The 22607-nt window shown below is 45.0% G+C and overlaps 3 protein-coding genes and 1 pseudogene across 11 annotated transcripts in view; 2 read left to right on the plus strand and 2 right to left on the minus strand.

The window, feature by feature from the left end:
• Nucleotides 1–335: 335 nt before the first annotated feature.
• LOC149976063 (28S ribosomal RNA) lies at nt 336–1295 on the minus strand (annotated as a pseudogene; the record flags this gene model as incomplete).
• Nucleotides 1296–6498: 5203 nt separating this feature from the next.
• On the plus strand, nt 6499–13025 carry sdhb (succinate dehydrogenase complex, subunit B, iron sulfur (Ip)). The gene is made up of 8 exons (XM_021569365.3): nt 6499–6614; nt 8593–8726; nt 10811–10896; nt 11538–11674; nt 11796–11912; nt 12044–12145; nt 12285–12407; nt 12529–13025. Exons 1-8 carry the CDS (start codon nt 6543–6545, stop codon nt 12607–12609), a joined length of 852 nt encoding a protein of 283 aa, XP_021425040.3. The 5' UTR covers nt 6499–6542; the 3' UTR covers nt 12610–13025.
• A 548-nt stretch (nt 13026–13573) lies between these two features.
• On the plus strand, nt 13574–18353 carry mfap2 (microfibril associated protein 2). Of its 8 annotated transcripts, none has more exons than XM_021569368.3 (9): nt 13574–13785; nt 15738–15798; nt 15950–16000; nt 16483–16509; nt 16698–16781; nt 16920–16955; nt 17072–17159; nt 17259–17332; nt 17455–18353. In XM_021569368.3, the coding sequence occupies exons 2-9, from the start codon at nt 15768–15770 to the stop codon at nt 17556–17558; spliced, it is 495 nt and encodes a 164-aa protein (XP_021425043.1). In that variant the 5' UTR covers nt 13574–13785; nt 15738–15767; the 3' UTR covers nt 17559–18353. The 8 variants fall into 8 exon arrangements, with proteins under 8 accessions (XP_021425043.1, XP_090061874.1, XP_090061876.1 ...); XM_090205748.1 differs by having other exon boundaries at nt 13613–13785; nt 16914–16955; XM_021569369.3 differs by having other exon boundaries at nt 13615–13785; nt 15719–15798.
• Nucleotides 18354–18419: 66 nt separating this feature from the next.
• The window catches only part of crocc (ciliary rootlet coiled-coil, rootletin), a 46435-nt gene continuing 42247 nt past the window's right edge, over nt 18420–22607 (minus strand). For both annotated transcript variants that reach the window (XM_036950430.2, XM_036950429.2), the window contains exons 36-37: nt 21298–21471; nt 18420–21210 (exon numbers count right to left, since the gene is read on the minus strand). In XM_036950430.2, the coding sequence (XP_036806325.2) occupies nt 21124–21210; nt 21298–21471 (261 nt within the window). In that variant the 3' untranslated portion in view covers nt 18420–21123. The remainder of the gene's footprint in view (nt 21211–21297; nt 21472–22607) is intronic.

Genomic DNA, 22607 nt, shown 5'->3' on the forward strand with positions numbered 1-22607 from the left:
CCCTGGAACTACAGACCTCCACACCTATTCTCTCTACCCCTCAACACCCCTCTTCCTTAGCCTAAGAGTTTAGCTTACTCCCTGGAATTGCTAAGATGTCTATAGTCCCACTGTCATGAACCACGTGCACCTGCACGAGCCCAGGCAGATGGACAACCACCACCTAGCCTCATACCTATCCAGAGCCCAGTGTCAATGGTTTACGCCTTCTACTCGCCTGCCTGGGCTCCCTCACATTCTGTGTGTGGCCTCTGGCCCCTGGTCCTTCTCCGTGCACCTGGTAACCCGTAATTAAAGGAGCAGGTTGGTGGAGGAAGACGCCTTCCTTCCCCAACAAAAGCTTGGATCGAGGGCTGACTTTCAATAGATGGCAGCGAGTGAGAAGCTCAGCTACGTACGAAACCATGACCCAGAATCAGGTCGTCGTCTACGAGTGATTTAGCACAAGGTTCCCCACAAACATGCGGTGTGCATCAGGAGAGGGGCGGCAACCCATCCGGCCGCACCCCAACCCTGTCACGAACAGCTCTACTCAACCGCCAAAAGAGGCAGGCTATCCTGGGCCAACCGAAGATTCGCAGCGCTACGGTATTGTTATGTTTAGGGGGGGATTCTGACTTAGAGGTGTTCAGTCATAATCCCACAGATGGTAGCTTCGCACCAGCCAAGCAAATACACCAAATGTCTGAACCTGCGGTTCCTCTCGTACTGAGCGGAATTACTACTGCAACAACACATCATCAGTAGGGTAAATCTAGCAGGTCTCACGACGGTCTAAACCCAGCTCACGTTCCCTATTAGTGGGTGAACAATCCAACGCTTGGTGCATTCTGCTTCACAGTGATAGGAAGAGGGGACAGCGAAGGATCAAAAAGCGACGTCACTATGAACGATTGGCCGCCACAAGCCAGTTATCGTTGTGGTAACTTTTGACACCCCCTGCTTAAAAGCCAAAAACTCAGAAGGATTGTGAGGCCCCGCTTCACGGTCTGTATTCATACCGAAAATCAAGATCAAGCGAGCTTTTGCCCTTCTGCTCCACGGGAAGTTTCTGACGATTTGACAGGTGGACCGCCCCAGTCAAACTCCCCACCTGCCACTGTCCCCGGAGCGGGTCACAACTGGAGCGAGCACTTGGGGCTCACCTCCCTGCCTCACCGGGTAAGTGAAAAAACAACATGCATAGTGGTGGTTCATCGGCGGCCGAGGCCTCCCACTACTTCTACTCCTCTCATGTCTTTTCACAGTGCCAGACTAGAGTCAAGCTCAACCAGGTATTCTTTCCCCACTGATTCCGTCAAGCCTGGTCCCTGGGCTGTGGTTTCGCTAGATAGTAGGTAGGGACACTGGGAATCACTTTCATTCATTCATGCTCGTCATTACTTAGATGACGAGGCATTTGGCTACCTCAAGAGACACTTAATTAAGTCCCGCTGTATCGAATTTCCTTACTTTGACATGAGGGGGTAACAGACACCCCGAAGTTGGTTTGAGTGCGACCGCTAAGGGTAGCATGCTACGGTCAGATATCATCAAATTGACATCCATTCGAGTCACGCCCGATGGCATCTGTTACGAATCCCACTGGCTCTACAGTCTAGGGGGGATGGCAACGAGACCCTTAACATAACTCATGCAAATTATAACAGTGAAGAAGTAACAGTGAGAACGAAAAAAAACACAGACAACTAAATTACCGTCAAACACTCATGGTTTATTTTGTAAAAACACGGTAAAGGGGGGCAGGAAAAGGGGCTGAGCTGGACCCAAGGAAAGAAACAAATATCCAAAAACACCCCTAAACTAGACTAGCCTACTTCAATACAGCTAACTAACTAACCAAAAATACAGCAGGTGGTCCGCCCAATTCTAACTAGGGTATTTATACAAAGTATTCCTACGGGTAATGTATGCCCATGGGCGACTTGGCTTGGTACCCCCTTTTGCCACCATCAAACAAATAGTCAAACACCATAACAATACTCACAGGTGGGGACAAAGTGACATGTAGTTGCAAAAAACAAAAGACAGCTCAATCCAAAGAGATATAGAGAGCGAGAGATTGAGCGAGAGATTGAGAGAGAGACACAGAGAGATTGAAACACAGAGAGATCGAGCTCCAGAGGAAACAACTGAATGTGTTTTTAAACCAAGAGAAAGGGGATGTGATTAGGTAATGGAAACAGGAAGTGTGCCTTCTGATTGATGACTGCATGGTGACTGATTGGGGAATGATGATTGCCACCTGTGAGGAGGGGAGAAGGAGAAAAAAGAAATACACACACACAGGATACACACACAGGATACCTGTATCCGTAACAGCATTGTCAGAGGCTTTTCTGTCTTACAAACTGAACATCAGGTGCCGCGACTAACCTTCAGCGGACTTTAACTGGGTTTTTACACCCAATCAACATCAAGTGCCAGCGTAGTACTTATAGGCTTGAGAACCAAATACCCATCCCAGTATCTAGCGGCACCTTCAACCGGGTGTCGGAAGAAGCAACAGAAAATAATCATTGTCTTTCAATCATTTGCTTGCCCAGACAGCCCTCTGGGACAGAGCCATAGGAACCACTTTTACCAGTGCTTCATTGATATTCCTCACTTTGAAATGAGGGGGTCACAGTCACCCCACAGGTGATTTGAGTGCCCCCAAGTGGGTACGCTCCTTTGAATTTCATCAAGTTGACATTCAGTGATCCGTGCCCAGTAGGAACCTAGGCTTCTTCCGTCCGTTTTATGGTTCCGCAGCAAATCAATGGGCGTGGATGGTCCTACCCACATCAGATGTAGGCCTCCCTCCCCAGACAAGCTGGAGGTACCTCTCCCCACTTCATAGGGCATGAGCCAGATCCATGCAATGCCCTATCACTGCGGGGCCAATAGGTTAAGTCGCTGCCTCAAGTCTAGTGAGCGTAGAGGAGACCTCCCCACCTACAATGTGTGGGGCCGGCGAGCGCTGTAGCTGGGGAGATCCGTGAGAAGGGCACGGCGCTCGTCCAGAGTTTCCGCCGCCAACCACCGGACCCAACCGTTCGCCCTACTCTCTGTAGCGCCTTACGGGCAGATGCCGAGCAGTTGCCACACCAGGCGGTGATGCAACCGATCAGGATGCTCTCGATGGTGCAGCTGTAGAATCTTTTGAGGATCTGGGGATCCATGCCAAATCTTTTCAGTCTCCTGAGGGGAAAAGGTTTTGTCGTGCCCTCTTCACGACTGTCTTGGTATGTTTGGACCATGATAGTTTGTTGATGTGGACACAAGGAACTTGAAACTCTCGACCTGCTCCAGGTGATGTTGTGCCCTCTTCACGACTGTCTTGGTGTGTTTGGACCATGATAGTTTGTTGATGATGTAGACACCAAGGAACTTTAAACTCTTGGCCCGTTCCACTACAGCCCAATTGATGTTGTTGTCCACGATCAGCTCCTTTGTCTTGCTCACATTGAGGGAGACGTTGTTGTCCTGGCACCACACTGCCAGTTCTCTGACCTCCTCCCTATAGGCCGTCTCATCGTTGTCGGTGATCAGGTCTACCACTGTTGTGTCGTCAGCAAACTTAATGATGGTGTTGGAGTCGTGTTTGGCCATGCAGTAGTGGGTGAACAGAGAATACAGGAGGGGACTAAGTACACACCCCTGAGGGGCCACAGTTTTAAGTATCAGCGTGGCAGACGTGTTGTTGCCTACTCTTACCACGTGGGGGCGGCCCGTCAGGAAGTCCAGGATCCAGTTGCAGAGGGAGGTGTTTAGTCCCAGAGTCCTTAGCTTAGTGATGAGCTTCGTCGGAACTATGGTGTTGAACGCTGAGCTGTAGTCAATGAACAGCATTCTCACATAGGTGTTCCTTTTGTCCAGGTGAGAAAGGGCCGTGTGGAGTGCGATTGAGATTGACGTCCTCTGTGGATCTGTTGGGGCGGTATGCAAATTGGAGTGGGTCTAGGATGTCCGGGAGGATACTGTTGATGCCATGACTAGCCTTTCAAAACACTTCATGGCTACCGACGTGAGTGCCACGGGGCGGTAATCATTTAGGCAGCTTACCTTCGCTTCCTTGGGCACAGAAACTATGGTGGTCTGCTTGAAAGTGTGGTCTACAGCTTATCATAAGGTACTCTACCAAAGGCGAGCAATACCTAGAGACATCTTTAATTTTAGACTTCGCACACTAGCTGTTATTGACAAATAGACACACACACCCACCCCTCGTTTTACCAGAGGCAGCATCTCTGTTCTGCCTGTGCACGGGAAATCCCGCTAGCTCTACAGTGAGGGAAAAAAGTATTTGATCCCCTGCTGATTTTGTGCGTTTGCCCACTGACAAAGAAATTATCAGCCTATAATTTTAATGGTAGGTTTATTTGAACAGTGAGAGACAGAATAACAACAAAAGAATCCAGAAAAACACATGTCAAAAATGTTATAAATAGATTTGCATTTTAATGAGGGAAATAATTATTTGACCCCTCTGCAAAACATGACTTAGTACTTGGTGGCAAAACCCTTGTTGGCAATCACATAGGTCAGACATTTCTTGTAGTTGGCCACCAGGTTTGCACACATCTCAGGGGGGATTTTGTCCCACTCCTCTTTGCAGATCTTCTCCAAGTCATTAAGGTTTCGAGGCTGACGTTTGGCAACTCGAACCTTCAGCTCCATCCACAAATTTTCTATGGGATTAAGGTCTGGAGACTGGCTAGGCCACTCCAGGACCTTAATGTGCTTCTTCTTGAGCCACTCCTTTGTTGTCTTGGCCGTGTGTTTTGGGTAATTGTCATGCTTGAATAACCATCCACGACCCATTTTCAATGCCCTGGCTGAGGGAAGGAGATTCTCACCCAAGATTTGACGGTGCACGGCCCCGTCCATCGTCCCTTTGATGCGGTGAAGTTGTCCTGTCCCCTTAGCAGAAAAACACCCCCAAAGCATAATATTTCCACCTCCATGTTTGACGGTTGGGATGGTGTTCTTGGGGTCATAGGCAGCATTCCTCCTCCTCCAAACACAGCGAGTTGAGTTGATGCCAAAGAGCTCCATTTTGGTCTCATCTGACCACAACACTTTCACCCAGTTGTCCTCTGAATCATTCAGATGTTCATTGGCAAACTTCAGACAGGCATGTATATGTGCTGTCTTGATCAGGGGGACCTTGCGGGCGCTGCAGGATTTCAGTCCTTCACCGCATAGTGTGTTACCAATTGTTTTCTTGGTGACTATGGTCCCAGCAGCCTTGAGATCATTGACAAAATTCTCCTCATGATCATTGCAACTCCACGAGGTGAGTTCTTGCATGGAGCCCCAGGCCGAGGGAGACTGACAGTTCTTTTGTGTTTCTTCCATTTGTGAATAATTGCACCAACTGTTGTCACCTTCTCACCAAGCTGCTTGGCGATGGTCTTGTAGCCCATTCCAGCCTTGTGTAGGTCTACAATCTTGTCCCTGACATCCTTGGAGAGCGCTTTGGTCTTGGCCATGGTGGAGAGTTTGGAATCTGATTGATTGATTGCTTCTGTGGACAGGTGTGTTTTATACAGGTAAGAGTGTGCTCCTAATCTCAGCTCGTTACCTGTATAAACGACACCTGGGAGCCAGAAATCTTTCTGATTGAGAGGGGGTTAAATACTTATTTCCCTCCTTAAAATGCAAATCAATTTATAACATTTTTGACATGCGTTTTTCTGGATTCGTTTGTTGTTATTCTGTCTCTCACTGTTCAAATAAACCTACCATTAAAATTATAGACTGATAATTTCTTTGTCAGTGGACAAACGTACAAAATCAGCAGGGGATCAAATACTTTTTTCCCTCACTATATATTGTCCGTATTGTCATTCAGCCACATCTCGATGAAACATAAGATGTTACAGTTTTTGATGTCCCGTTGGTAGGATAATCTTAATCCTAGATTATTCAAGATTCTCAGAAGGCTGCCCGATCTGCGGCCCCTTTTCCTGCATCTTCCGTCAAGCAAAATACCTTGATATGGGCCTGTTCCAGTGAAAGCAGGATGTCCTTCTCGTCGGACTCGTTAAAGGAAAAGGTTTCTTCCAGTCCGTGGTGAGTAATCACAGCTCTGATGTCCAGAAGTTATTTTCGGTCATAAGAGACAGTAGCAGCAACATTATGTACACAATAAATTTAAAAACAAGTTACACAAAAAGCAAAAAAACTAACTAAATAGCACAATTGGTTGGGAGCATGTGCCATACATTTCCACGTTTATTAGCTTTGCAAAGCGAATTATTGTCCAAATCATGAAAATAAGACCTGTGTAATGTTGTGCGTAACGTTTCCAACATCGTGGCACTTATTTGGAGTCTGTGGTTCAAGTGGTTTGAATGAACGAATATCCTTCGAAAGTCCAACCTGAAACTGTCTTTACCTCGGTGTCAATTTACCCAACCCCACTATTAGCGCCATTTGGCCTTCTGGTGTACCAAAATGCAATACACTGCCAGTGTGATCTAGGCGTAAAGGAAATACCGCAGTGCATTCTGGTATAGCATATACAGCGAGAGGTCAGAGGAACGTTGTTCAAGATGTCGGTCGTTTGTCTCTCGTCCTTGGGTCGCTGTAGCGCCGTGGCATTCCGATCTTCCGCCGGAATGGTGGTAAGGCTGTGTTAAATACGTCTGTGTCCATTTTAACGATTACCTAAACGGAATGTGTTTTGTTGACCGTTTCTAACGATATGCGTTTGTCGGCTAGTTATCTAGCTGCTTGCTTCGTCCCTCAACGAACTATTGTTTACAGACCGCTCGTTGCGGAAGCTTCCGTAGCCTGACATACTTGATCAACCAAATCTAAACTATTCGGTTTCACCAGAATAACGTTTCCAGTCAGAGGCATATTCAGTATCTCCAGGAACAAAATGTGTGGAATGTGGCCTTCGCTATCAAATAAGCGTTTTAAACACGCTTTTATCCGGTCTCCCATTTGACGCCCGTGGTGGGTGGGCTGTCACTGTAGTCCATTTTAGACCACGTAGTCACGCGAGAGTAAACTACAACATCTACAGCCGGAAAATGGGAGATTTGTGGAATTTCTTTCCTTAATGCGTTTGAGCCAATCAGTTGCATTGTGACAAGGTAGGGGTGGTATACAGAAAATGGTCTATTACCAAATAGGGCTAAGTCCATATTATGGCAAGAATAGCTCAAATAAGCAAAGAGAAACAACATTCCATCATTACTTTAAGACATGAAGGTCAGTCAATATGGAACATTTCAAGAACTTTTGAAGTTTCTTCAAGTACAGTCGCAAAAACATTAAGCGCAATGATTAAACTGATTCTCATGAGGACCGCCACAGGAAAGGAAGACCCAGAGTTACCTATGCTGCAGAGGATAGGTTAATTTGTGTTACCAGCCTCAGAAATTGCATCCCAAATAAATGCTTCACAGAGCTCAAGTAATAGACACATCTCAACATCAACTGTTCAGAGGAGACTGCGTGAATCAGGCCTTCATGGTTGAATTGATGCAAACAAACCACTACTAAAGGACACCAATAAGAAGAAGATACTTGCTTGGGCCAAGAAACATGAGCAATGGACATTAGACCAGTGGAAATCTGTCCTTTGGTCTTATTCCAAATTTTTGGTTCCAAGGTGAACGAATGATGTCCACATGTGTGGTTCCCAATGTGAAGCGTGGAGGAGGTGGTGTGGGGGTGCTTTGCTGGTGACACTGTCAGTGATTTATTTTGAATTTGTGGCACCTTTAACCAGGAAGCAGCGACACACCATCCCATCTGGTTTGCGTTTAGTCCCACTATCATTTGTTTTTCAACAGGACAATGGCCTCCACAATCCACCGACCTCAACCCAATTGAGATGGTTTGGGATGAGTTGGACCGCAGAGTGAAGGAAAAGCAGCCAACAAGTGCTCTGCATATGTGGGAACTCCTTCAAGACTGTTGGAAAGCATTCCAGGTGAAGTTAGTTGAGAGAATGCCAAGTGTGCAAAGCTGTGTAATTGCTGGCGATTCTTTAGATGCAAAAAACGTCTGAGCTCAAGTCCTCCCACACCAGTCACCGGTACACACCGGTCAACTCCATCATAAATCGTTGAGTTTAATCAGCTAGAGTCAGAGCTGACAGTAAGCAAAGACTTGTGGATGTTTTAGCAACGGCTGCCAAAATAGCACGGTAATGTTAACAGGATGGCCGACTTTGCTTAGTCCTTTTTAAAGGCACTTTTGTTCTATTGTTTGATCTTGCTTCATCTGTTTCTTGTCAATACTTCATATTGTGTCCATTGGAGATGGTGCTATTGTTCACATGTTTAAAATTAAGTAAATGCATTATGTGCGGAATGAGTTGGGTTAGTGGTGTAAGGTTAGATGATCCTGTAACACTTGATGTAATGTAGTTATGTGATCTGTAGGGGGACGGTATGGGAATGGCACAAAATATGTCTGACCTTGCTCCACCGGGTATTACGCTTCCTCTGATGTAGCATAATGTTAAACAATTCACTCAACACTGTTTATACAATCCTCATGCCAGGAACATTGTCGTCATTCGTGTGTTTTGTTATGACACGCATGGAAGAAGCAGTCCTCCTCACTCGCCTCTCTTACTGTTAGGCGGTTCGGTATGCCCAGACAGCAGCGGCCACAGCCCCACAGCCTAGAATCAAGAAGTTCCAGGTGTACCGCTGGGACCCAGACACAGTTGGGGACAAGCCCCGCATGCAGACCTTCGACATTGACCTCAACACGTAAGTACAGCCCACCTTATCAGCTGCACACTTCCATTAGGTTGTTGGACCAAGGACTTTGTCATTTATTGAACGTTATCACAAACCATGTTTCCATCTACAGTTTTTATGTGAGTAAAGTCAAGCCGTATAAATGTATGATGGAAACAGGAATTGTTGGTAGATTTTTAATAAATGTCGACAGACAATTTGTTAATTCGACATGGTGGGATATTTCTGTCGGTAAAATTAATTACGCAACGAATTGAGGTGGAAATTATTTCTTGTGCATACTTTTCCAAGAAATTGCACAGTTTAGGCTACTGGGTGGTGAAAGTGCACGGTTATGAACTTGATGCTCCTTTCCAATAAAATTGTGGGTCTTAATTTGTATGCTAGTGACATGATGATTGGTGCTTAAGCTGACAATTCACAAACAAAAATGGTCTTGCTCTTATCCATGTCATCATTTAACCTAACCAGTCCAGTGCCCACTTTATCAGTAAACTGTTATCTCGAGAGTATGCTCGAAAACCAGATTAAGTTTGTCGCAACAGTTTGTCTGGCAACTCTATCGGTATAGCAAAAAATACAATGGAAACTCATTTAACTCCTATTTTGTTTGTTCGGTACATGACAACTTAAGTGCAAAAGTGTTTTTTTTACTTTGTATTTTATGTGCATGACTTCATCACGCACAGCCTTTTATCCCTAACAAAGTCAGTCTGACACACCTCTGGTGTGGAATTGCAAGTATGATAAAATATGCGGTTAATTTGTTTGCATGAGAATCTGTCGCAAATTGAATGGAAACCTAGCTACTGTGCTAGATCTTTTTAGTACCGAGCTCCCCTTGTGATGGAAGACTACCCCTCTAGATCAGACTGGCTGTTGACTGGTCCTGGGCATTGGCATGTTCTGTTGATGTTAATCTCCTTTCATTTAGGAGTTTGCGACTTGGGAGTTACAGAATGACTTCACATGTCTCAAGGCGGCCAACTATATCTCTCGATACAGTTCTCAGAAATAGAAGATCGTGTTGCAGTGGTGTTCAGGGCATTAAGTATTAACTCAAATGATGACACTGTTTGAGAGCGAATCATGAGCACCCTTCATATGGAATTAAGGAGGATAACCCTGATACTCTGGACAGGTTCCCAGTCCTACTTATGTTCTTTCTCTATCTGTTCAGACCTATTGGCTCACCTCTGGCAATGAGGCACCGTGACAGTACACCACGGTATTTTTGTCACAAGTTCACAGCATGGATATGTATAGTATGTGTCAATCCTGTTGTCATATTTCTTCAGTGTACAGCTGTCAAATCTAATTTCATTTGTCACATGCTTTGTAAACTGATGTAGACTAACAGTGAAATGCTCATGCCAACATGCAGAGAGAAAGAAAATAGAAAAGTAATAATATACAATGAGTAACTTGGCTATATACATGGGGTACTGAGTCGATGTCCTATCACTAGGCAACAGGATAGAAAACGCTGTAGCCGCAGTGTATGGGATGAGTAAAAAAGGGTCAATGCAGATAACCAATAGTTACCCGGACTGACTATTTAGCAGTCTTACAGCTTGGGGGTAGAAGCTGTTCAGGGTCCTGTTGGTTCCAGACTTACATCGGTACTGCTTGCCATGCGGTAGCAGAGAGAACAGTCTATGACTTGGGTGGCTGGATTGTTTGACTTTTTTTGGGGCCTTCCTCTGAAACTGCCTGGTATTGAGGTCCTGGATGGCAGGGAGCTCGGCCCCAGTGATTTACTGGGCGATCCACACTGCTCTCTTGTAGCGCCTTGCGGTCAGATGCCAAGCAGTGTCCATACCAAGCGGTGGTGCAGCCAGTCAAGATGCTCTCAATGGCTCAGCTGTACAACTTTTTGAGGATCAGAGGGCCCGTGCCACACTTTTTATTTTCTTCAGCCTCCTGACTGGAAGAGGCGTTGTTGTGCCATCTTCACGACTGTTGGTGTGTGTGGACCATGATAGATCCTGTGTGTGTGTGGACCGTGATAGATCCTGTGTGTGTGTGGACCATGATAGATCCTGTGTGTCTTGGGAAACAATAAGTTGACTGTGCTTCCCTCCTTTCCACAGCTGTGGCCCCATGGTATTAGATGCCCTCATCAAGATCAAGAACGAGATGGACGGCACTCTGACTTTCCGTCGCTCCTGCAGAGAGGGTCAGTGTGGGAAGGGAAGTGGGGTTAGTTTGGGACACTGATGAATAGATAAAATTGTTGGAATGATTCTAGTAATGAATCACTAAATGTTCTGTGGGGAGTGAGAGAACAGCTGGGATTAGTGTTCTTAAAGGTTGACTTACTGTATTTTTGTTAAGTGAGGGGATTTGAGTAGCATCAAGGTTGGAAAAAGATTGGAGAAGAGGTTGGGAGTTTGGTATGACTCGCTCAGTGATCAAAGACTGTAAAAATGGGACCCGTTGCGTCTCTGCTTGGCACTCTGCATTAAGGAGATAGATTGGGGCTAAGGCCCTGCGGTAGACTAGCGTCCTGTCCAGAGGGTGTAACTTGTACATCAAGTTGCCTCATGCTACAGAAACAGGAGATAGGCTCGTGCTCCTATGAGCCGTTACGGCTCACACACGCCAAGGCTACTAAGGTTGGAAAGTGTGTCCAGGATGGAATTATCTAAGAACAGGATGTCCAGGGATGATACCAGGGCAGCTTAGTTCTAGTGACTGGCTATCCTCAGATGGATATGCTCTAGCCAAGGAAACCTAACACGTGTCAATTCCTTCTACAACTTCATATAATGTCTAAGGGGTCTAATACAGTGTGTATGTGGGTTTGCTATGGATCAGGTATCTGTGGATCCTGTGCAATGAACATCAATGGAGGCAACACACTGGCCTGCCTCAACAAGATTGACACCAACACCAGCAAGGCTACCAAGATCTACCCTCTGCCACACATGTACGTGGTCAAGGACCTGGTGCCTGTGAGTGTCATGACATTCCATACAAGCTCTTCACAAACTGGCTGGATTCCTTTATACACCATTATGGCTTTCAATGTTAAATTGCAATGAGTTTTGTGATTGGGTTCTGTTTTGGTTGCAGGATATGAGTAATTTCTATGCTCAGTACAAGTCAATCGAGCCCTACCTGAAGAAGAAAGATGAGTCAAATGAGGGAAAGGAACAATACCATCAGACTGTGGAGGACAGACAAAAACTGGTACACCCAAATTACCTTTGTTCAATTTGCAATGAGCATAATTTAGACGTATGAACTTAGGGCTGCTATTGTGTCCATTCTGCACTCTTCTCCCTTTCCTCCTCATGACTTGATAATTCTCTCCCTCCCAGGACGGGCTGTATGAATGTATCCTGTGTGCGTGCTGCAGCACCAGCTGTCCCAGCTACTGGTGGAATGGAGACAAGTACTTGGGACCTGCTGTCCTCATGCAGGTCTGTGTATTTGAGTTTAGACTAGTCTGAGAACTTTTTTGTTTAGAGTTGTTGTATTTTGATCAACGGAACACTGATGGGTGAATGTGTGTATGCACCTTGGACTGTTTGTGAGCTCACATGTCCGTCCTCCCTCCAGGCCTATCGTTGGATGATCGACTCGCGAGACGAGTTCACAGAGGAGCGTCTTTCCAAACTGCAGGATCCTTTCTCTCTCTACCGCTGTCACACCATCATGAACTGCACTAAGACCTGCCCCAAGGTAACCTCAGTCTAGTAAACAACACTACTCCCTTCCAAGGGCTAACAGTAAACCTCACTGCTTACTAGCACACTTCTTCCTCATTGTACTCAAATGCATCACTTCTCTCCTACTCTTACAGGGCCTTAACCCAGGGAAGGCGATTGCAGAGATTAAGAAGATGATGGCCACTTACAAGGAGAAGGAATCAGCTTCTGCTTGAACCCCCCCCCATAAATTATACTATAATTAAGATTCCCTACCAGTAGGTTCTGCTGGGCCTACACACCTGTTCAACACCTCCACACTCTAGCACTACTGACTGACACTGGACTCCAAGGGCAATGGGTGCATGGTCCACGCCGGATTGGTGTGTGTGTACTGTAGCGCGAGAGCGTGTGTTTGTGTGTAAGAGAATGCATGGGTGCATACTGTATGTGAGACTTGACCCACTGACTTAAATTGTGCATTCCTTAGTTCATATACCCATTGTTTGGTCTCGTAGGTGTGTGTGGGGGTGGGTTTGAGTTCAGAGTGTGATGTATTCACAGATATTAAATATGTATATGATCTGCAGCTCTTCCGTCATACCTATATCTATCAGGAGTCTGCTTGTAATAAATCCAATGCTTTAATGCCTGCCGTTGTTTCCCTTGTTATTACGCTTGCTTCAGACCAGATGTCTCTCATTTTATTCCTTTAGTAATAGTTATCACCCCTCGGCTTTATCAGCACCTTCATTGAGTGGCGTGATTCTTTGTACAGCATTTGAATGGTGATGGGTTTTTAGGATCAGCTAAATATAAAAAATACTGTATGTGTGCTACAGTGAGTAGTGCCGTAATTTCAATCTATATCCTCTAGGTGTCAGTCTTTCACATACTTAACTGGAGTTGCGTGAAAAGGGAGAACAAATAAGGACCCTGTCCAAAAAAAGCCCCTTCAGTGTACGCAATTTGGCGAGTCTCCCGAAGCCTATTGTTGGGCATGTCATTAATGCACAATGGCAAATTAATCAATAAAATAGAACCATGAATGTATCTGCCATTTTTAAATGGTTCATGTTCTGTCACACGGTACTGCCCTGCTAATTGACTGTCCCCTATCATGAACAATGACGTGGACAATCAAAATCATACACGAAAAATGATATGCCTTGAGATCAATTATGTGTGTGTACTGCTTTCAAACATCCCTATATATCCATCCTTGAGGGCAGGGGGTTTATGTGCAGTCAGTGCCGTGGACTCCAGTCTGTGGTTGGTGGGGGTCGGCGATGTGTCGACAGAGGCGGGAGAGGGGGCTTGAAGGCGGGGCGCTACAATATGCGGTTCGGTCAGAAGTTGCTGAAGACGGACGCATTAAACTTGCGGATCGCCAGAGCTAAATTGAAATAGAGGTAAGAACTGCAAGTTGTTTAAATATATTTAGAAATGAAATAATTGCAGTGTTTGTAAGCATGTCCGCTTATTTTGATTACTTTGAATATTGACCATTAATCAATGACCAAGGAGTTGGGCTACATTTCTTAACTTTTACCATGTGTCAGGGTGGTGAGGGTTTTTGATCACTTATCAGTTATTTGAAATATACATATTTGTATCCATCATCAGTACCGAGTTATAGGCCCTCCTGAAGAAAAAAAAACTATAAAATACGAAGTCTACAAGTTCAATAATAGCAAGCAAGCAGACCTGTCAACTAAGCTGATTCTGTGTCTTTTCTTTACAATTCACGACATGATTGGGCCTCATGTAATTATTCAACAGGTACTTAAATCTTTCATTTATTCAGATTGTTATAGGTTGACATGAGGTTGTCTATTTGTTGTCTGTTTACACTGTTGTGGAGAATGGGGCAATCTGCAATCCAGGGGGTGGGGTTATAGCTGGGGGCAATGACAATACAATGGAGAGGGGCTGGCCAACATAAATAAAATGAGAGGACAAGGGAGAAAAAGAATGCGGACTAATGGGGGGTTGTTAAGAGGGGAGGAGATTGGAGGCAGGGGAAGAGATGGAGAGAGAAATCACATATGTTATATATATATTTATATAGTACTTGAAAACACACTGTGTTTAGTAGGAGGAGGCATGAAGAGTGGGAGCTCTCCCTCTTCATGTTTGCATTGTTCCGAAGTCCCCATGCTTTGGGGGAGGGGGGCAAAATGGGGTTGAGGAGGAGGGTGTAATAGCTCCCAGATGTGTGCTGTGAAAACATATGGTTTTCGATAGCCACTGTGATGCACAAGAGGAATATCTGAACACACACACTTTGGTGACATGTACCTTCATACATACATGTACACTCTGAAACACTACCGCCAGACCTCATAGTATGAAACATTAAATGTGATGATACTCACACATATACACACTGATGATCACATGATAGCACACTCGGTGCACAAAAAAACACACACAAGCTAGACTGTCTGATTGTGTGCAGTACAGAAGGGGAGAAGTATTTGTTCATTCCACAAGGAAAGTAGCCTAATATTGTGGTCTGCACAGTTACTTATAAACAGTCTTATAAACTGTTCTCAGTTTATAAGTGGTTTATGAACTTTTACCGTGCCATTGTCATGTACTTGAAAAATGTAATAAGCATTGGAGGGGGGTCTTATTGCAGCAGTGTACTGCTATCCTCTGAGAATACAGTCCTCTCTCTCTCTCTCTTCACTAACTCCCCCTTCCTCACTCTCTCTCTCTCTCACTCTGTCTTTTTGGCGTGGCATACAGTGGTCATACTGTACGAACTCAACCTGGCCAGCTCTCTGCTTGTTAGAGAGAGAGAGGAGTAGAGAGGGGGAGGGGTTCAGGGAAATGACAAGAGAGGGCGACATAGAGGAAATGAGAGACGTGGAGGGAGGAATATGGAAGATGGGGAGAGAAGGAGGGGTGGGGTGGAGGGGCTCAGTGGTTCTTTTCCTGGAATTTAGCCCCTGGTCTGTCTGCTTTAGAGTGTTTCGTAGTGGAATGGAGAAAAGGAGAAAAACAGAGGGATTGTTAAGAAAGACAGACGTGCCACATTCTTGCTGTCAAATTTTTCCTTTTTCCCCCTGACTGTTTGGGGCCAGGGGAGGGCAGAGTGGAGGGTAAAAGAGAGAGGGAAGAGGTGAGGTCAGAATGCAGGATAGGAGAGAGATGGAAGGAAAAAGACAAGAGGCCCATGGATAAAAGACTGTGATGAGGCCCATGGGTAAAAGACTGTCACAGTTGGGAGTCTGAAAAACGACACACAGAAATACATCTATGACACAGCGAACACTATGTAACAGATGTGTGTTTCTGTATCACTTGGAATCAGTAACCTTTTGAAAATGTATACAGTCTTCTCTCTCCTCCTCAGTGTCAGTCTACCTCCACAGAGACAGCGATCATGAGAGTCCTCCTACTGCTCTCCATGCCAGGTGAGTCCAGCACAGTCACACTGAACACTGCATAATGTACGCAACACTCTTAATGTACACACAGCAGTAGACTAACCCAATAAACATTCTATACAACAAAACACTTGTCCAGCACCTTTGCCTAAACATTTAGGCAACTTTGCCTCAACAGTCCTCCTGCTAGCTCAGCCCCCCCTCTACCAAGAACCATTTCCTTTCCTGGGTGAGTTCATCCATGTCATTATTACACTGTCTGTCCACGTGTACAAACACACCGTGACTCAGTACAGTGTCTCTTCACATGTGGTCATTATTTCAATGTCTTTTGTCTACCCACCCCGAGAGTATACCATTTTACCAGGTAGATAGAAACATTGAATGTCCTGTGTATTGTAATTTGTTTATTGTAAATACTTCAATGACCACTTACTATCTCAGCACTTGTTAACATCTTGATTATGAAGTCATGCACAAAGACAATCTACCGTACATTTCCTCCCAATTTTAAAAGCAGGTGGTCGATGTTATATTCTTGCAAGACTTGCAACAATCCCCACTGTGCTTGAGAAGATCTCTGCTATTCATCTGTCACATAAAGAGTTGCTTGCCTGTCTGTCAGTCTGCCTGCTGTACATTTATCACAATATGTTATCAATGTAACAAAGGAATATCTCATACTGTACCTTTGTTAATTTTGCTTCACAGAGGACTATGGCCCTGATTATTTCCCAGGTAAGATACTTGTGTGATCTTGTTACCTATTCTACTCCTGGAGTATCATTAGTTTTGATAGACTGATGTAGAGAGCTTCTCTGCCCTTTGGTGATGTACTGAAAGTTCTGCTCAGTACCTCCATTTTCCTTGAGAGAATTCAGCAATTCCCTTGTTGCTCACCATCTCTCTCTCCCCCCTCCTATCAGATAATCCTGACACGGATGTCCAGCAGCAGATTCTGTCACAGGTTCCCCAAATGTTCCCTGGTCCCGAACGTCCTGGTCTGTCTGGTACACACACACCTTTCATTATCTACTATTCAACATTTATTATCAACGGGTATGTTCAACATCTATATCCACTGTCCTGTTCTTCTGTCGTATTAGTAGGGTTATTCCATTAAAATGTGAGTTTCTGTTTAGTTTCAGAGCAAGAGACAGAGCCCACAGAACCTGGCCCCCTAGGTAAAAAACAGAGAGGGAGGGTCCGTGTGAATAGTTTTTGATGGATGACTGACCTGGACTATTATGCTGTGTGTAGATGATTGTGTTGGATGGCTCATATGTTTTCTGTTGTGTAGATTGTCGAGAGGAGCAGTACCCCTGCACCAGACTCTACTCTGTTCACAAACCATGCAAACAGTGTCTGAATAGCCTCTGCTTCTACAGGTCTGATATTGCACACCTAACCCTTAACTTATCATGGTTACATTGAACATGGATTATAAAGTGTTCAACATCCCACTAACACCGTTCCTCTCTCCTCAGCTTGCGAAGGGTGTATGTGGTCAACAAGGAGGTGTGTGTCAGGACCGTGTGTGCGCATGAAGAGCTGCTAAGAGGTGAGGTGTTCTTGTATACAATGCACAACCAGCTGTCCCCACTAAAGAAACACACACACCCGTTCAGTTTTGTATTCACCTCTGTGAAGGACAAAGGCTGTAACACTTCTCTCTCTCTGTAGCTGACATGTGCCGTGACCAGTTCCCTCGTTGTGGTGTAGCGGCGGTGAGTGGCCAGTGTGGGTCACTGGGGAGCAGCTGTGGGAAGAGCTGTGGAGGCTGTTGAGAACATGGGACACATCAGAGAACACCAGCCCAAATACTGCCACATCTCTAGGGTCCACATCCCACCTCCTTCCCATCCCATTTTCTGTTTAATCTTTGACTGTATTCCACTTTGGTACCAAAGAACTCCCATGTTTCTTCTCTTTTCATCTCTCCTCCCTTTCAGAATTCCATACATAATGAGAAGTGGGATCAGTAGAACGTGTGTATGGATAAATATATATTCTTTTATACTCAACAGAACATTGATGACTGTATAATGTCACTGGTGCTATAAAATCACTACCACACTGGTGCTAAGGAATGGAAATCAGCAATCAGAGGCACATAAAAAAAGCAACATTTTTATCTTGTTTTTTATGCCTAATTTTATCCTATATTCTAAATCATTGTGTGATGTTTGTTGTTTACTATACCTGTGTTGAAAAGCAGTCATAGTAATGAGGGGACAGCCAGAGTGACAGCTACTGCTTACTGACCTCAACAACAAAGGCATTAGCAAAACTCAATCATCCATAACCATCCCACTGCCTTGGCACTGACTGGGTGGCAAGCAGCGAAAATCAGACTTGAAGAGACGGGTGCTGACCCCTGACCTCTCGAGTGTTATTGTGTAACATGGTCAACGTGACTAGAGCTACAGTGGCTGGTGACCTTGCAGTGAGTGCATAGGTTCACATATCAGTGGCAAGAAGTGCTTTGAAATGCGGCTCACAAATTGTTACTGTACTACTGCTTTGTAAAACCCTTTCACTATACTGTATGAAAAAAATACATGTTTTTTACTACAACTTTACCTTGGTGTGACTAATTCTGATGAGTTGGATTGTTTGTGCTTTATGTGGATCAAACAAACAAGCAGTGTTGTCAAAGATTCTTTATCAACATTCATTTCTTACAGAACACCACTGTTCTCTCATTTCAATTCCCTTACAATGTGTATCCATCCCCTAAACATCATCCTGATAGTTATCATAAATGTACCTCGATATGTGCTATTCCTAGTTAGTTACAAGTATATCAATCTAAATTCACAAACTGATATACATACAGCACATACAGTGCCTTGCGAAAGTATTCGGCCCCCTTGAACTTTGCGACCTTTTGCCACATTTCAGGCTTCAAACATAAAGATATAAAACTGTATTTTTTTGTGAAGAATCAACAACAAGTGGGACACAATCATGAAGTGGAACAACATTTATTGGATATTTCAAACTTTTTTAACAAATCAAAAACTGAAAAATTGGGCGTGCAAAATTATTCAGCCCCCTTAAGTTAATACTTTGTAGCGCCACCTTTTGCTGCGGTTACAGCTATAAGTCGCTTGGGGTATGTCTCTATCAGTTTTGCACATCGAGAGACTGACATTTTTTCCCATTCCTCCTTGCAAAACAGCTCGAGCTCAGTGAGGTTGGATGGAGAGCATTTGTGAACAGCAGTTTTCAGTTCTTTCCACAGATTCTCGATTGGATTCAGGTCTGGACTTTGACTTGGGCATTCTAACACCTGGATATGTTTATTTTTGAACCATTCCATTGTAGATTTTGCTTTATGTTTTGGATCATTGTCTTGTTGGAAGACAAATCTCCGTCCCAGTCTCAGGTCTTTTGCAGACTCCATCAGGTTATCTTCCAGAATGGTCCTGTATTTGGCTCCATCCATCTTCCCATCAATTTTAACGATCTTCCCTGTCCCTGCTGAAGAAAAGCAGGCCCAAACCATGATGCTGCCACTACCATGTTTGACAGTGGGGAAGGTGTGTTCAGCTGTGTTGCTTTTACGCCAAACATAACGTTTTGCATTGTTGCCAAAAAGTTCAATTTTGGTTTCATCTGACCAGAGCACCTTCTTCCACATGTTTGGTGTGTCTCCCAGGTGGCTTGTGGCAAACTTTAAACAACACTTTTTATGGATATCTTTAAGAAATGGCTTTCTTCTTGCCACTCTTCCATAAAGGCCAGATTTGTGCAATATACGACTGATTGTTGTCCTATGGACAGAGTCTCCCACCTCAGCTGTAGATCTCTGCAGTTCATCCAGAGTGATCATGGGCCTCTTGGCTGCATCTCTGATCAGTCTTCTCCTTGTATGAGCTGAAAGTTTAGAGTGATGGCCAGGTCTTGGTAGATTTGCAGTGGTCTGATACTCCTTCCATTTCAATATTATCGCTTGCACAGTGCTCCTTGGGATGTTTAAAGCTTGGGAAATCTTTTTGTATCCAAATCCGGCTTTAAACTTCTTCACAACAGTATCTCGGACCTGCCTGGTGTGTTCCTTGTTCTTCATGATGCTCTCTGCGCATTTAACGGACCTCTGAGACTATCACAGTGCAGGTGCATTTATACGGAGACTTGATTACACACAGGTGGATTGTATTTATCCTCATTAGTCATTTAGTTCAACATTGGATCATTCAGAGATCCTCACTGAACTTCTGGAGAGAGTTTGCTGCACTGAAAGTAAAGGGGCTGAATAATTTTGCACGCCCAATTTTTCAGTTTTTGATTTGTTAAAAAAGTTTGAAATATCTAATAAATGTCGTTCCACTTCATGATTGTGTCCCACTTGTTGTTGATTCTTCACAAAAAAATACAGTTTTATATCTTTATGTTTGAAGCCTGAAATGTGGCAAAAGGTTGCAAAGTTCAAGGGGGCCGAATACTTTCGCAAGGCACTGTACATATTTAGGTGTTATGGCTTGGGGGTAGAATCTGTTCAGGGTCCTGTTGGTTCCAGACTTGCATCGGTACTGCTTTCCGTGTGGTAGCAGAGAGAACAGTCTATTGAATTGAATTGTTTGACCATTTTTTGGGGCCTTCCTCTGAAACTGCCTGGTATTGAGGTCCTGGATAGCAGGGAGCTCGGCCCCAGTGATTTACTGGGCGATCCACACTGCTCTCTTGTAGCGCCTTGCGGTCAGATGCCAAGCAGTGTCCATACCAAGCGGTGGTGCAGCCAGTCAAGATGCTCTCAATGGCTCAGCTGTACAACTTTCTGAGGATCCGAGGGCCCAAGCCACATTTTTTCAGCCTCCTGAGGGGAAGACGTGTTGTCGTGCCCTCTCCACGACTTGGTGTGTGTGGACCATGATAGATCCTGTGTGTTTGTATATCACAAACTGATATACATACAGCACATAAATACTTCATCTCATGTGGTCGCTTCATGTGCTCTACATATAATAGTGTCTATTGGTCCAGACAAAATAGTTGGTTCAATCTCAACCAGATGGACAGTACAGTAGTTCCTTCATATGGCCGATCAATTTGTTGCCTAGTGCTCAAACAGTGACTCAGACTCGGTTCTCCCTTTGTATTGTGTTTTGCTGGTGTGTGTGGGAGGGAATCCAGGCCAACTGTATACTGGCAGCTGAGGATCTCATTCCTCCTCTGTTGTACCGGATGACACTTCTATCATCCACAGTCTCCTCCCGTGGTGTCGCTGACTTTCTCCCTGAGTAGGAGAGGCGTGTGTCAAATCATAGGAGATGATTGGATATTGGTTCTTGTAGCTGTTAGTGGGCTTTAGTACCCATGGAGGGACACAGGTGAACTGCTCAGTGCTCAGTTCCCCCCAGACATCAGGGAGGTGGGTAGAGATGGCTGCCTCCGCCTCATTTCCTGCTGCAGCTGCTCCTTCAGAGTGGACACCTGTGGGACAGACAAACAGACAGACGAGGTCAGAGACAGACATTAAGGGTATGTCTTCTTGCCCTTTGACCTCACGGCTGTATCTACCTGCTCCTCCAGCCCTTTGACCCGGTGGCGGTGGGCTCTCTCCCTGGCGGCCAGGGTCCTCTCTGCCTCCCTCTGGGCGACCCTCAGCCTCTCCGCCTCACGCATCACCTCGTCACGCTGCCTCACAGAGCTCTCACTCACATTGTGGGACTGCTCCATCTCAGCCAGCTGGGCCTGGATACACAGAGAAATATATATACACAGATAAAAGAGTGTTAGTCACTGGGCCACAGCAACACCAAGTCACAGTGTTAGTGACATGGTGTCACACTGACAAACTCAAATCCCAGACAGAGATATGTCTCAGTGTTAACACAGGGTTGGGGTCGTTTTCTAGATGCTAACAAGAGGTATGTCAACACTACATGGGATACCATAAACACACAGCTGGTGGGGCTGGGAGAGGTCTGACGACAAATGGTTAATAGCCCGTCTGTGGTGGTCACTGGTCACGTCTGCTTCTTGATTGGCTGACACAATGAAAGGAAAAGCTATTCTCATTGTTCACATGCATGACCTTGATAAATTAATCTGTTGACGAAGGATTGAAAAATAATCTAAAATGGACTAATCAGTAATATAAGGTGCATTCGGAAAGCATTCAAACCCCTCGACCTTCTCCACATTTTGTTACATTACAGCCTTATTCTAAAATGGATTTTAAAAATCCTCAGTAATCGACACACAATACCCCATAATGACAAAGCAAAAACAGGTTTTTAGACATTTTTGCAAAAGTATTTTAAAATAAAAAACAAAAATACATGATTTACATAAGTATTCAGACCCTTTGCTATGAGACTCAAAATTGAGCTCAGGTGCATCCTGTTTCCATTGATCATCCAGGTACAGATCTGGGGAAGGGTACCAAAAAATGTCTACAGCATTGAAGGTCCCCAAGAACACAGTGGCCTCCATCATTCTTAAATGCAAGACTCTTCCTAGAGCTGGCCGCCCAGCCAAACTGAGCAATCGGGGGAGAAGGGCCTTGGTCAGTGAGGTGACCAAGAACCCGATGGTCACTCTGACAGAGCTCCAGAGTTCCTCTGTGGAGATGGGAGGACCTTTCAGAAGGACAACCATCTCTGCAGCAGTCCACCAATCAGGCCTTTATGGTAGAGTGGCCAGACGGAAGCCACTCCTCAGTAAAAGGCACATGACAGCCTGCTTGGAGTTTCCCGAAAGGCACCTAAAGACTCTCAGACCATGAGAAATGGCCTGAATGCCAAGCGTCACTTCTGGAGGAAACCTGGCACCATCCCTACGGTGAAGCATGGTGGTGTCAGCATCCTGCTATGGGGATGTTTTTC

This window comes from Oncorhynchus mykiss, chromosome 17, assembly GCF_057628025.1.
Source record: "Oncorhynchus mykiss isolate SJ-2025 chromosome 17, ASM5762802v1, whole genome shotgun sequence".
Taxonomy (NCBI): Eukaryota; Metazoa; Chordata; class Actinopteri; order Salmoniformes; family Salmonidae; genus Oncorhynchus; species Oncorhynchus mykiss.

Excerpts from the sequence above, each read along its gene's own strand:
- mfap2 (XM_090205748.1), top strand. The coding sequence starts at position 15,768 with ATGAGAGTCCTCCTACTGCTCTCCATGCCAG. Across the intron at positions 16,782-16,913 it reads CGAACGTCCTGGTCTGTCTG|TTTCAGAGCAAGAGACAGAG; the intron begins GTACACACACAC and ends GTTTCTGTTTAG. Across the intron at positions 17,333-17,454 it reads GCATGAAGAGCTGCTAAGAG|CTGACATGTGCCGTGACCAG; the intron begins GTGAGGTGTTCT and ends CTCTCTCTGTAG.
- sdhb (XM_021569365.3), top strand. The coding sequence starts at position 6,543 with ATGTCGGTCGTTTGTCTCTCGTCCTTGGGTCGCTGTAGCGCCGTGGCA. Across the intron at positions 10,897-11,537 it reads CCGTCGCTCCTGCAGAGAGG|GTATCTGTGGATCCTGTGCA; the intron begins GTCAGTGTGGGA and ends GCTATGGATCAG. Across the intron at positions 11,913-12,043 it reads TGGAGGACAGACAAAAACTG|GACGGGCTGTATGAATGTAT; the intron begins GTACACCCAAAT and ends TCTCCCTCCCAG.